General features: G+C 40.3%; 1 protein-coding gene across 1 annotated transcript; it reads left to right on the forward strand.

The window, feature by feature from the left end:
* Nucleotides 1-1,066: 1,066 nt before the first annotated feature.
* LOC130141980 (hsp90 co-chaperone Cdc37-like 1) lies at nucleotides 1,067-12,757 on the forward strand. The gene is made up of 7 exons (XM_056323361.1): nucleotides 1,067-3,559; nucleotides 4,321-4,414; nucleotides 5,728-5,843; nucleotides 6,153-6,275; nucleotides 7,201-7,356; nucleotides 8,153-8,267; nucleotides 9,782-12,757. Exons 1-6 carry the CDS (start codon nucleotides 3,212-3,214, stop codon nucleotides 8,249-8,251), a joined length of 936 nt encoding a protein of 311 aa, XP_056179336.1. The 5' UTR covers nucleotides 1,067-3,211; the 3' UTR covers nucleotides 8,252-8,267; nucleotides 9,782-12,757.
* The last annotated feature ends 465 nt before the right edge of the window (nucleotides 12,758-13,222 follow it).

Below are 13,222 nucleotides of genomic sequence, written 5' to 3' on the forward strand. Positions count from 1 at the left end.
CCTTTTGAAGAGAGAGCCTGCATCCTGTTTGTAGCCTGCAGATGGTTTAGAGAAAGAAAAAAAATCTGGAACTGCTGAGTTTCTAGTGTACATCTGTAGGCAATATAAATACTGTGGTGTAAGAAATCATTTCTATCTCCTACTTGTTAGTGACTCTCAGTATGTTTGGAAGAAGGAAAGGGATGCTTATCTTGTGCCCCAACTAATTCGTAGCTTAAATTCCACTTTCACTAATAGTCCAGGATAAGATCAGAGGACATGCAGTGAGCATTTGTTTTGAGTTTACATGGCAATGTTGGGGGGGGCTGCATGGGTGGCCTCTGTGAGAAGAGACCAGGGGCTGCCCTCACGTCAGGCAGAGCTGGCCAGAGGCCAGCTCCAAAATGGACCCACTGCAGGCCAAAACTGAGCCAATCAGCAAAGCTGGTGGCACCTCTGCGAAAGCATATTTAAGAAAGGTCAAAAGAATACTGCATAGCAGTTGTGAGAGGAGTGAGGAAAAAATTTGAGAGAAACAACCCTGAAGATATCAAGGTTAGAGAAGAAAGAGGAGGAGGAGGTGCTCCAGGCATCGGAGCAGAGATTCTCTGGAACCCATGGAGAGTACCACGTGCCACAGCAGTTGTTCCCTGCAGCTCATGGAGAGGACCGTGCTGGAGCAGATATCCACACTACAGCCCATGGAGGACACCACACAGGAACAGGTGGATGTGCCCTGAAGGAAGTTGCAGCTGGTGGAGAGCCCACACTGGATCAGGGTACTGGCAGGAGCTGCAGCTCGTGGGGGACCCATGTTTGAGCAGTCTTTTCCTGAAGGACTGTATAACATGAAACAGATCCATACTGCAGCAGTTCTTGAAGAAATGCAGCCCATGGGAAGGACCCCACACTGGAGCAAGGGAAAAGTGTGAGGAGGAAGGAGCGCCAGAGAGGAACTGATACAAAGTGAGTGCAACCCCCATTCCCCATCCCCCCAACACTGCTCAGAACAGGGAGGAAGAGACAGAGGAGTCGGGAACAATGGAGTGAAGTTGATCTTCAGAAGGGGGGGGGGGGGAAACGAACAACAACATGTTTTCAGTTTTGTCTTTGTTTCTCACCATCCTACTCTATTTTTAATTATAAATAAATTAAATTCACTTCTCCAAGTCGAGTCTGTTTTGCCTGTGATGGTAATTGGTGACCAATCTTCCTGTCTTTATCTTGACCCACGAGCTTTTTTTCATCTTATTTTCTTCCTCTGTCCTGCTGAGGAGGAGTAGTGAGAGAGTGGCTTGGTGGGCACCTGGCAGCCAGCCAAGGTCAACCCACCACAGTAATATTAATGCATGCTGGAAGGTAGGTAGTAATAGTTACTCTATTGTTATTTGACATCTGTCGTGGTTTAACCCCAGTCGGCAACCAAGCACCATGCAGCCACTTCGGAAGTGATTGGTACTTAAGCGCAGCTCCTCTTGGCACCCTGGTGGCCATTGCTGGGATGGATGTTTAAGGGGAGGATTTCTTCTACACATCATGCAACTGATGCTACATGGAGTAAGTGGGTCATGCTGATTATACAACGAGCTCAAACAGGAAATCCCTATCATCCAGGTAACTTGGAAATTATTATGGATTGGCCACTAGGTAAAGATTTTGGGATGTCACCAGAGGAAGAGGTGACGTGCTGAAGAAGCCCCATTGTATAATGAACTGCCAGAACATAAGAAGCAATATGCCTTGTTGACTGATGGGTCCTGCCATATTGTAGGAAAGCATTGAAGGTGGAAGGTGGCTGTACGGAGTCTCCGATGACAAGTTGCAGAAACTGCTGAAGGAGAAGGTGAATTGAGTCAGTTTGCAGAATTGAAAGCTATCCAGCTGGATTTAGACATTGCTGAACAAGAAAGGTGGCTGATACTTTACCTTTATACTGACTCATGGATGGTGGCAAATGCCCTGTGGGGGTAGCTGCAGCAATGGAAGCGAGAGCAATTGGTAATGTAGAGGTAAACTCATCTGGGCTGCTGCATTATGGCAAGATGTCACCACTCGGTTGGAGAATCTGGCTGTAAAGGTACGTCATGTAGATGCTCATGTACCCAAAAGTCAGGCCACTGAGAAACATTGAAACAACCAGCAGGTGGATCAAGCAACCAAGATTGAAGTGGCTCAAGTAGATTTGGATTGGCAACATGAAGGTGAATTATTTATCGCTGAGTGGGCCTGTGACACTTCAGGCCATCAAGGAAAAGATGCAACATATAGATGGGCCTGAGATTGAGGGGTGGACTTAACCACGGACACTGTCGCACAGGTAATCCATGAATGTGAAACATGCATTGCAATATAGCCAAGCGGTTTGAGCCTCTGTGGTATGGAGGATGATGACAGAAATATAAATATGGGGAGGCTTGGCAGATTGACTATAGCACACTCCCACAGACCCACCAAGGCAAGCACCGTGTGCTTACAATGGTGGAAGCAACCACCGGATGGCTGGAAACATACCCTGTGCCCCATGCCACTGCCCAAAGCACTATTCTGGGCCTTGAAAGACAGGTCCTGTGGCGATATGGCACCCCAGAAAGAATTGAATCAGACAATGGAACTCATTTCCAAAACAATCTCATAGACACTTGGGCCAAAGAACATGGCGTTGAGTGGGTATATCACATTCCCTATCATGCACCAGCCTCTGGGAAAATTGAACAATGTAATGGATTGTTAAAGACTACGCTGAAAGCAATGGGTTGTGGGACCTTCAAACATTGGGATAAACATTTAGCAAAGGCTACCTGGTTGGTTAATACCAGAGGATCTGCTAGCTGAGCTGGTCCTGCCCAGTCAAAGTTTTTGCATGGTGCTTGGTTGCTGGCCGGGGTTAAACCACAACATCATAAAGCAGATGCTTTCTTCTCAGAAGTATGTCTTGCAAGTATTCTGCTATTTTGGCTATTGCTAATTTTGCAGAATAAAGATAGCCAGAGGAGAGTGTGGAAAATCCTTTTATCTAGAAAATATTTTTATGATATACAGTCTGGAGACTGTATTATTGGTGGTAATACTTGATCCATGATTCTGTAAGTATCTTTCAATTAGGTTTAGAAAGCTTGAAGTAGAAGTTTCCGTTAAAAGTAATTTAGCTGAACAATATTGTGTTTAGTCACTGTTGTGAATATAATATTGTTTTTACGATGCCTTCCATGTCAGTGTTCTATTTGGGAATTATATGCTTCATAAATTCTATCAATTTTCCTTCCATAAACAGCATGTTTTGTTTTCCACACAGACACAGACGTATATTCAAGGTATTGAATTAATCTGTCAAAACCAAAAAGAGTTTGTGAAGAACTCTGTAGAATCCAAATGGAATCTAGCAGAAGCCCAGCAGAAACTTGGTAGTTTAGCACTGCATAATTCGGAATCCATTGATCAGGAATATGCCAAAGCACAGACTGAAGCTTCAGAACTGAGACAGAGAGAGGAAGAATGGAGAAGAAAAGAAGCAGCACTAATACAGAGGGAAAGACAGAAAATATGGAATACAGATTCATTTAGTAAGGAGGTATTTAATAAGGTATGGCCTATAAATGTGTATGAAAACAATTATAAGCCTTTTTTATTCCATTTATTTCTCTTCTTGAGTGTTTTCTATATTTAGTATAGTGCTTATTGTAATGTCTTGAATGTTTTTCTTTCTTAATTTGTCCTATTGAAGAGGACATGTTGCACTGATATCATGAATGTGTATGACACCTCCTTTAACTGGGAGTCAGAACTTATATTTGTCCCTTATAGCAACTGTTGCCAAAACCAAGGATGAGAAAAAGTTCTTCACATTAAGTTTGTTTCTTTGTTATGCTAAATTCTCACATTTGAAACATGCACAGTTTGCCTCTAATAACGTTAATTTCTTAATACAGATTATGTTAGCACAAGCTGTCTTCATAGTAAATGTCAGTTTTGTTTTCAGCACTTAACTTGAATATGAACCATCATTTTTCATAATTCCACTGAGTTAGCTTCATCAGGGCTAGATGGTATAGATATTTCTCATTGTTTATAGATCAGTAAGTTCCTACTCGTGCATAGAACTTTGAGATATATTATTGCTCAGAAGAATAATATGATAAGGCATTTTTCACCCTATTATTAATTAGATGAGCTGTGTTTTAGTAAATAACCTTCCTGGGTACATGAAGTGTTGGGTACATGTGTGTTTGCTGGGCTGTGTTTAAAACTAGAACATTGCCCTTTAAGTAGTAATGAATTAAAATAATCCTATAGGTCAAAAAAGGTATATGTGGAGATTCTATAATAGTTTTTTCTCATCTTTAGAGTTTTATTAGTCAATATAAAAGAAAAGAAGTAGAAGATGAAGATATATCTAAATCATTTATACAGAAACATGAACAAAAGATTAGATACTTTGGTAAGTATGTTGCTTCCAACATTTTGCAGTTTAATCTCCTGTAGAATTTGTGTAGGTCTATTTCTTTTTTTCGTTATTGTTATTACTGTTGTAGAAAATGGATGCTAACAAATGAAACATCTGGCGAGGAGAGTATCTAGATTCTTGTTTCTCAGGACAGGCGATGTGGCATCATAACAAATAACCATTTCAAAGTAATGGAAGCTGTAAAGCACAGAAGCCCGTTGGTTACTATGATCAATGAGAACTTCTTGAGTCAACATAGAACTGAAAAAGTTTTTCAAGTCATAAAAATTAAAATTCTAGCAACTTTTTCTGCTGTTCCATGGGAAATGACAGGGGCATTAATGGAGATGCAATTCCTGCATGTAAAAGTGCCTGGGACCTGCCTCCAATAAATAGCTGGGGGTTTTCTGTCTGTTAATCCATGAGGGGAGGTGAATGATAAAAGGTAAATATCTGCAAAACAGCTGTTAAGACTATGTAGAGATGGAACCGATCTTTTATTTTTAAATATATAAATATATGAGTGATAGAAGGGTAAAACTTTGTATCTAATACTGGCAAGCAGTAAAATATTACTAATATGTGTATTAGGGCAATTAAATCATATGAAGGAAATGAGGGGGAGGTGATCATCTCACTGTTTGAATTTTGAGTTCTGACTTTTAACCTGCAGGTCTTTCCATGAAGGTAGTTTCATGCTACTTACTACAATTAAGTCTTCTAGTTAACTTTCAACCACTGAGTTGGCTCTCCTGTTTTTGACCTTAATGCTTGAACTTGGTTATAAAAATAGCTTTTTATTTCCTAAACCCTGGCAAACCATGTCAAAGCATATTAATTTTAGACTATGATTATGCTTTCATTTCTATTTGTCTTAACTTGCAAGCACTTCTGTCAAAATCACTGACTATAAATCTCCATCCATCAATTTTGTTATACTATCAAATTCTTAATAAATAGGTATAGATACTACTTGGTTACAGTGTGTGAAAACCATTTACAGTTAACCTGTTTTTAACGCTGCCAGAGATACAATAAAAATAAGATCTTAACAGTAGCAGCTAACTATATTTCAGTATCTTTAGTCTGAGCATACCTTATTGGTAATGTTCTTTTAGCACTGGGAGGTGTTTTAATAACCAAAAAATATAGAGTTCAGTTTTATTTGCATGGTGTTCTTCTAAGGTAACAATGAAGTGTGAAGGAGATTGTAGTGGTATGTAAATTTGAATAACATCTTCACTGCATTAAATCACTTCTCCGTATTGAATGTGTTAATTCATGTTGTTGGGTTTTTTTTTAATCAGGTATGCTGGGCAGATGGGATGACAGTCAAAGATTTTTGTCTGACCATCCATATCTTGTATGTGAAGAAACAGCTAAATATCTCATCTTATGGTGTTTTCATCTAGAAGCTGAACAGGTACTAGGAAGACCTTTAAACCGCTTAAAAGTATGCAATTTCCCACTTACACTACAGAAAAGCTGTCCAAATTGATGAGCCATTTAATTAATCTTCTCCCTGTCTTCTCATGTCTATGTTATCTTATTGAAGGAAGCCTCCAAAACACATTACTACATTAGATCTAGTCTCAGCTAATTAACAGTCCCTTTGCTTCTGTCAGTATCAGTTCTTTCCTCTTTAGGAATCAAATGCAAAGATGTTGCTGATTTCTAGATAGAGTTATACTTTTAAAGATACTTTCTGTAATTATGTAATTTCTCTTTTCAGAAAAGAGCTCTGATGGAACAAATAGCACACCAAGCAGTTGTGATGCAGTTTATTATAGAAATGGCCAGAAGTTGCAATGTGGATCCAAGAGGCTGTTTTCGTCTATTTTTCCAAAAAGCCAAAGTAAGTCAGAACTTGTATAACACTGAAACTCTTGATACCCTTGCAAGGGATCAGTGTTCTGAAGGAGCTTTCTTCCTGACAGTTGGAGGTTAAATATGTTACCAACTGAATCAAGCTTATGGGGAAGTGGTGTTTTGTTGGCAGTTCATTCTAGGATGAACATTTTGCATAATTCTGATCTTGAGAATGGAAGTTCCATGGATTTTTGTTAGGCCAGAGGGAAAGCAGAACATAGCATGGGAACTACAGGAGTGTGGAAAAGTGAAGTGCCACCTAAATTACAGCGCAAACATGAATGTGTCTAAGAACCAAGTGTCCTATTTCGTTTATCATAATTCCTCTCTATACAGTTTATGGCAGGGCCCAATTTGGAGTCTGTTTCTCTTCAGTCAGTCATAGTTAGCTCTGGAATGCTGAGAGGGAGAGAAAGATGTGAGAAGACTGAAGCTGTGGTTTGATGCAGGTTCTATATTAAGTTATCCAAGACTGAAGAATCAAATCATGCTGATCTTAATGCTGCTTTAAGGACTTCAGTTGACACCCACTTTGAATCATGCTTTGCTTTTGAATTGAGTGCTGCCATTAGTACCTTTTCTCTTAAGGGTATTGGCTTCTGAGGTGGCATAAAGGAAGGATTAAAATTATATTTGTTTTGTTCTTACATGTTCTCAGATGAATAACTCAGTTGCTATACCCATCAAATGCTAAAGTCTCTCTTTGAAACAAAGCAAACAAACAAAAAACAGCATACCTGAATCTTCTTTTTAAGCTGACTGGTGGTAATATTGTTATTGACTTGTACAAACCATTATCCTTTAATGAGTATAATATGCATTACTGCAAGACTTCTCTTTAGCAGTATGTATGCTTACAACTAGAAGTAAATCTGGCTGAGATGAAAAATATTTCACTCTTCTTTTTACAGGCAGGGGAAGAAGGCTATTTGGAAGCTTTTAAAACTGAGCTTGAAGCATTCAAATCAAGAGTGAGAATCTGTTCACAGTCTCAAGCCTTTATACCTACGTCAGTACAGAATCCCAGTGTCTATACTGGTATTGTAGGACTGGAGTCTTTGTCACAGGTAGGCTTTTTATTTCCAAAAATGAATATAACAACTCTTTTAGGAATAGATTTTTGCTACACTCTTGAGAAGATGTACTTTTTGAGATCTAGGAATAGGCCTCTCCATACGTGAAGCACTGTCATTTCTAACATGCACTATTAGCAATATGCAAGAGAGATTGTTTCTCAAAGCTCTCACAATTTATAGCATTAAAAGGCATATGTTAGTTCAGTGCCCTTGAATAATTGTGCTAAATGGAAAACTGCATCATTAACCTGTTCAGGCGCTAGAATTAAATATACTTTGCATCACAGGAGGCGAAATGAGCTTTCAACTGAAAATGACTAATCCTATTAATGGAAACCTACAGGTAGTCAAGTCTAAGGAAAATTTACACTGTGTTACGATATTCTGCCCTTGGTTTTATCTTTATTTTGGAACACCGGGGCCTTTGGTTTCAGTGCTGGTGATGATCACATCTTGGGCTGAAGATTAAAATTTAAAAGGGTTTAAAAGCTGGATGTTGGGGAAGGAGACACAATTTAAAGTACTTTGAAATAATTTTGGTCAAGGTACCTGTTTGATAAGATCTGGTAACTGAACCCTAAGTAAATAAGGTGATAGTATGCTAGCTAAATTTAAAGAAGCTTCTTGACACTCACATTATGACAATACTGTCTGGGTTGTTGTTTTTTAAGAAATTTTATTTTATTACAAACTTATCTTAAGACAAGCAAAATAAAGAGCTTGATTTAGTTATCTGTAAGTGTATGTATGCATTGAGATTAAGCTTTGAATTCTTCATTTGTTGCAGAATGCAAATGATCGACAAGGTTGCATAAACAGAAGTGTTTCCAATTTAAACTCAATGCTACTGAAAGATGAAGAACCCAAAATGATGGACACAGTATAGCACTGTTAAGACTGAGGCAAAGTGCTCTTTTTATTATTATTATTATTTTTATTATCATTATTGCAAATAAAAGAACGTGGCTATTTTCTTAAGACATTTTTATGGGCATCGCACTTTATTTTTGGTGCTTTGAGTGGGGAGGGATTTGGACGGAGGGTAATCCAGAAACAGTTGTAATAATGTTTGAAAATGTGCTGCTAGGTTTTTGGTTGTCTATGAAGAATGGGGTTCTCATTGCCAAACATGAAACTGAATGTGTTTTATGCTACTAAATTTGCCTTTCATGATTTTGGGAATTAAAGTTTGAAAAAGAACTTGCACAAATACAATGTTTACAATAAGTGATGGATTTCTGGTGGAATCTGCTATTGTTATTAGATATGGGTATGTCTTATTCTATGAATATTGAAGATCACAGTTATACTGCTATATTGCTGGCATAGCTCTTAAATCTGGTTTTATCATTAGCAATAAATTGGTATGACATCAGTACTGCAGATCTGAATGGCATCAATTAAAACACTGGCTCTCTACCTCTTCTAAGAGGATTTAAATGTTACATTTTGCTTTCATAAAAAAAGTCTTGTGTGTTGTTCCCCTCCCCCCCATATAACTAACAATTGCTTACATATGATCTTTGGGTTGTATGGTCACTGAGAAACTTTTGGTTTTAAGACTTTAGTTTAAATTAACTAAATTTTTAAAACTAATTTTTTAAAGCTAGTTCTATAATGGAGTGAAAATTATTAGTTGAAGAGAACAAAAGGAGACTTTCAGGTACAGTGGGTGGGATGAGATTCTGCTTTCAACAAAGCTTGATCACAGTCAAGAGCCAAGCACTTGTAAGTCTGGTTTTGGCAGGTATTTCATACACTGCTAAACTAAAACTTTTTATTAAGTGAATGATTTCTGAAATTATCAACTTAAGTACTGAGAAATAGGACGATCTTTAAAAGCCTTGTGGTTTAGGATCTTGGGTTCAAATGCTATTCCCAGAACAAGCCTGGTGTCAGAGCCTCTGCAATCCAAAATTTCTATGAAACTTTTCAAACTTGCTCTTTCTATAGCAGCTCTGTCCATAAACATGTACTCTGTAGCTGAGCTATTTCAAGGGAGAGTCTGTACCTCAAATATCAGTATAAATATTTGTCACATGTTTTTACAGGAGTCTATTATTTGTATGCTCCTTGAGCCAGATCTATTGTTTACTTGGCCCTCTGCTGCATTGCTCTGATCGCACACAGGGTTTGGAATGCATTTTAGAATAATAGTTTGACTAACCCAAGTAAATGAGTTGGTATAAATAGTTCTCATAGATCTTACCAGCAGTTGCTGACACAGATAAACTAGCTGTTATGCAACACTAGCTATTTTTTTCTTGTAGGCTCTAATTATGATATAGTAAAGTCTAAGTCTGTTGTAGTATACAGTGGGATAAGTATTAGTAAAAAATAAGCAATAGATCAGCTGATGGAAGCTCCTTTCTTGGCCCTAGTACTAATGTCTGGAACACTTGTGTTTTATCCTCAGGTTATCTGCTGTTCTGTCTAGCTATTGGGCAGACAATGAGGATTCAAGGAAACAACATACCACATCCAGGATGTGAGAAAAAGAGGTTGTTTATTGACTCAAAAACCAGAAGCTATATGGAACCGATGATAGTAATTGAATTAGAATGTCTTACGTCCCTTCTGATACCAGGAGCCCAAGGTGATGGCATCAGATGGATCTCTCATCTGGTGTACAGCATGCTGCATAGTCCTGTCTGTATCAAGGCTCAAACTGACAGGGGCTTCCTCACTTTTTTTCCATCACACGCTGGTTTTATGTCCCTTTCTTATACAGAGCAAACTAGCACTAAACATGTTGCCAGACTTTTGTCCAAGGCCACTAGCTCCTTGTGATAACAAATATCTTGAGTCTTTTCCCTACACCTGCAAAGATAGTAGCTGTCTCAGCTGCAAACTGCAGATAACTAAATATATTTATCCAGTCTGGTTTTGAAAACCTCCAAAGATGGGGACTGCACAACCTTTCTGGGCGCGTTGATCCCATGCTTGACCATCCTCATAGAGAAAAAGTTTCTCCTATCCAGTCAGGGCCTCTCTTATTTCCACTTATGCCCATTGTCTCCTGTCCTCCCACCATGCACTAGTGTGAAGAGCCTGGCTCTGCCTTCTTAATAACCTCCTTGTAGGTACTGGAAGGCTGCTGTCAGGTCCCCTCCAAAGCCTTCAGGCTGAAAAAGGCCAGTTTTCTCAGTCTCTCCTAATAGAGCATGTGGTCCAGGCCCCTGATGATCTCAGTGGCCCTCCATTAGATGTGCTTCAGTTGATCAATGTCTTTCCTGTATTGTACGTGACCCAAAACTGGTCACAGTATTCCATGTCTAATGAATGCTAAGTAAAGGGGGATAATCACTTTCCTTGATCTAATGGCTACACTACTGTTAATACAGCCCAGAATTATGTTGGCCGCCTTTGCTGCCAGGACACACTGCTGGCTCATGTTCAGCTTGCTGCCTATCAAGAGCACCCAGGTCCTTTTCAGCAGAACTGCTCCCCAGCCAGGCAGTCCTCAGCCAGTATCTTTGCAAGGGGTTCTTCCTTCCCAGGTACAAGACTAGGTGCTTGTTCTTGTTGAGTTATATGAGGTTCTGATGGGCCCATTTCTCCAGCCTGTCTAGGTTTCTCTGAATGGCAGCCCTGTCCTTAAGAGCATAATTTGCAAACTTGAGAAGAGTGCACTCTGTTGCCACCTCCAGGTCATTGAAAATGGTGTTCAACAGGACAGGTTCCAGGATAGACCCCTGTAGTACTCCACACTTGTCACTGGCCTCCGGGTAGAATATGACACAGCAACCGCTATCCTTTGAGCTTGATCATCCAGCTACTTTTTCACCAATCTAGTTGCACCCCCCTTCGCCCCCATCCAGACCATAACAGTTGGATACAAGCATAGGATGGGAGACAGTGTCAAAAACCTTGATAAAGTTGAGGTAAATGTCCACAACCATAACTATTTTAATCAAAGTAGGCAACCAAGTCAGTCAAGCACGATTTATCTTTGGTAAATCCTTAATGACGGTTTCTAGTAGCCCTCTCCTCCATATGCCCAGAACTGTTGTCCAAGAGGACTTGTTTCATTATTTTCTCAGGGACTGAAGTGAGGCTGACCAGTCTGTTGTTCCCTAGATTGGCCTTTTGGCCATTTTTGAAGATGGATGCAATATTTGCCTTCATCTAGTCATCAGGAACTTCCTCCTTTCCAATGAGACAACTATGACTTTTCAAAGATGGTATGGAATGGCCTTACAAGGACATCAGCCAGCTCTCTCAGCACCCTTGGAGGCAACCTGTCAGGTCTCATGGACTTGTATGGGTAGAGTTCACGCACGTAATCCCTGACTTGATCCTCATCCGCTTCTGGTAATTCTCCCTCTTGAACCCTTTCACTAAGCACAGAGGCATGGGAGACCTTGCTAGTGAAGATGGACACAAAGAAGGTACTGAGTGCCTCAACCTTATCTGTGTCCACTGTCACTAAATCGTCTGCCCTATTCAGCAACGGTCCCAGTTTTTCCTTGGTCAGCCTTTTGCTGCTGTTGTAGCAGCAGCATAGAGAGTTTTTATAGAAAGGCTAAGATTAGTGTGAATAGAGAAGGAATGGGAACCTTTGTGTGTGGAGACACCAGAAGGAACACACAGCAGAACAAAGGCTCTCAATTGTATACGTTAATGGCACCCAGATTAGCAGGTCATCAAGACCTCAGCACATCCACCAGCCATTACAGAAGACATCCAGGTCTGGAAACAAAGAACAGTGAACAATTCCTGATGACTCGCTGTGGTAGGCAGAAAGAATTGTGAGCTTAAATTGTGAATGCTGACAGGCTGCAGATAATTATGTGTGGGTAAACATCCAAAATTGAACTTTAGTACTCTCAAGCACAAGCCTGTGACTTGCTAGCTGCAACCAGTACAGACTGTTTGTAAATTTTGATAACTAATACTTGGACTAAAGAAGTGTGTCACATCTTGATTCCTCCAACTCAGAAACAGAACCACCAATTAGGAGCCTGATCACGTGTTGTGCTTCTGCACATGGACTATTTAAATTGGGAAAACTGGGGGCTTGGGTTACCAAAAAGAAGAAGGAGGCCTGGCAAAAAGAAAGTGAAGATCTTGGCTGGAGGAAAGATCCTGGAAGTGGGGGAAGATCAGGGAGATGTGTGGAGACAAATGCAGGGGGACATGCAGGAATCTTGGCCAATAATGCCTGAGACTGGTAACTGGGAGCAAGCTGCACAGCACAAAACCAACATGACTTTCATCTGCTCAACCCTCCTGGACCAGCAGTGATCTAGTGATCTTCCTGATAGGAAGTACAGACATAGTGAATGTACTGCTGGGGGGGGGGGAAGTGAATGTGTTTGTAAGATCACCAAGTAGGGTAAAAAGCTCTAATTTCATTGTTTCTCAAATAAACCCCGGTATCCAGATCCAGTATGGGTTGTTTGCTCACCTGTAACAGTCACAGGGGTGGGATAGGGTGGAGACACTGATCACTGTCAGCTCCAAAAGGGTACAAAAAAGCATATCCAAAACTTGCACGTGATCACTAACCTAAGAATAACCCAGGATACATTAGAAAGACTTGACAGCTGGCATCCCTTGTCCTCCATGTCATCACCTAACATCTGGCATCTTGCTGCCTGACTGCTGGATGGATGGCTTGAACATGCATAGACCTGGTGCTGTCAGGAGCAAGGAGGACTTGCTTCTCCCTAAGGGATGGGAAGCAAGGAGCTAGACATGACAACAAGACCAGCAGGGTAGAGGCCTTGCCAGCCAGGGCCCAGTCCCACAATACCCAACCAAAGCAGACTCGAGAAGGGTAGCCAGGATCAACCAAAAGTCTACATCATCAGGCAATTTCATGATGATAGGGCAGGTCCGAGGTCAAGCCAGG

Source organism: Falco biarmicus, chromosome W (assembly GCF_023638135.1).
Source record: "Falco biarmicus isolate bFalBia1 chromosome W, bFalBia1.pri, whole genome shotgun sequence".
Lineage (NCBI taxonomy): Eukaryota > Metazoa > Chordata > Aves > Falconiformes > Falconidae > Falco > Falco biarmicus.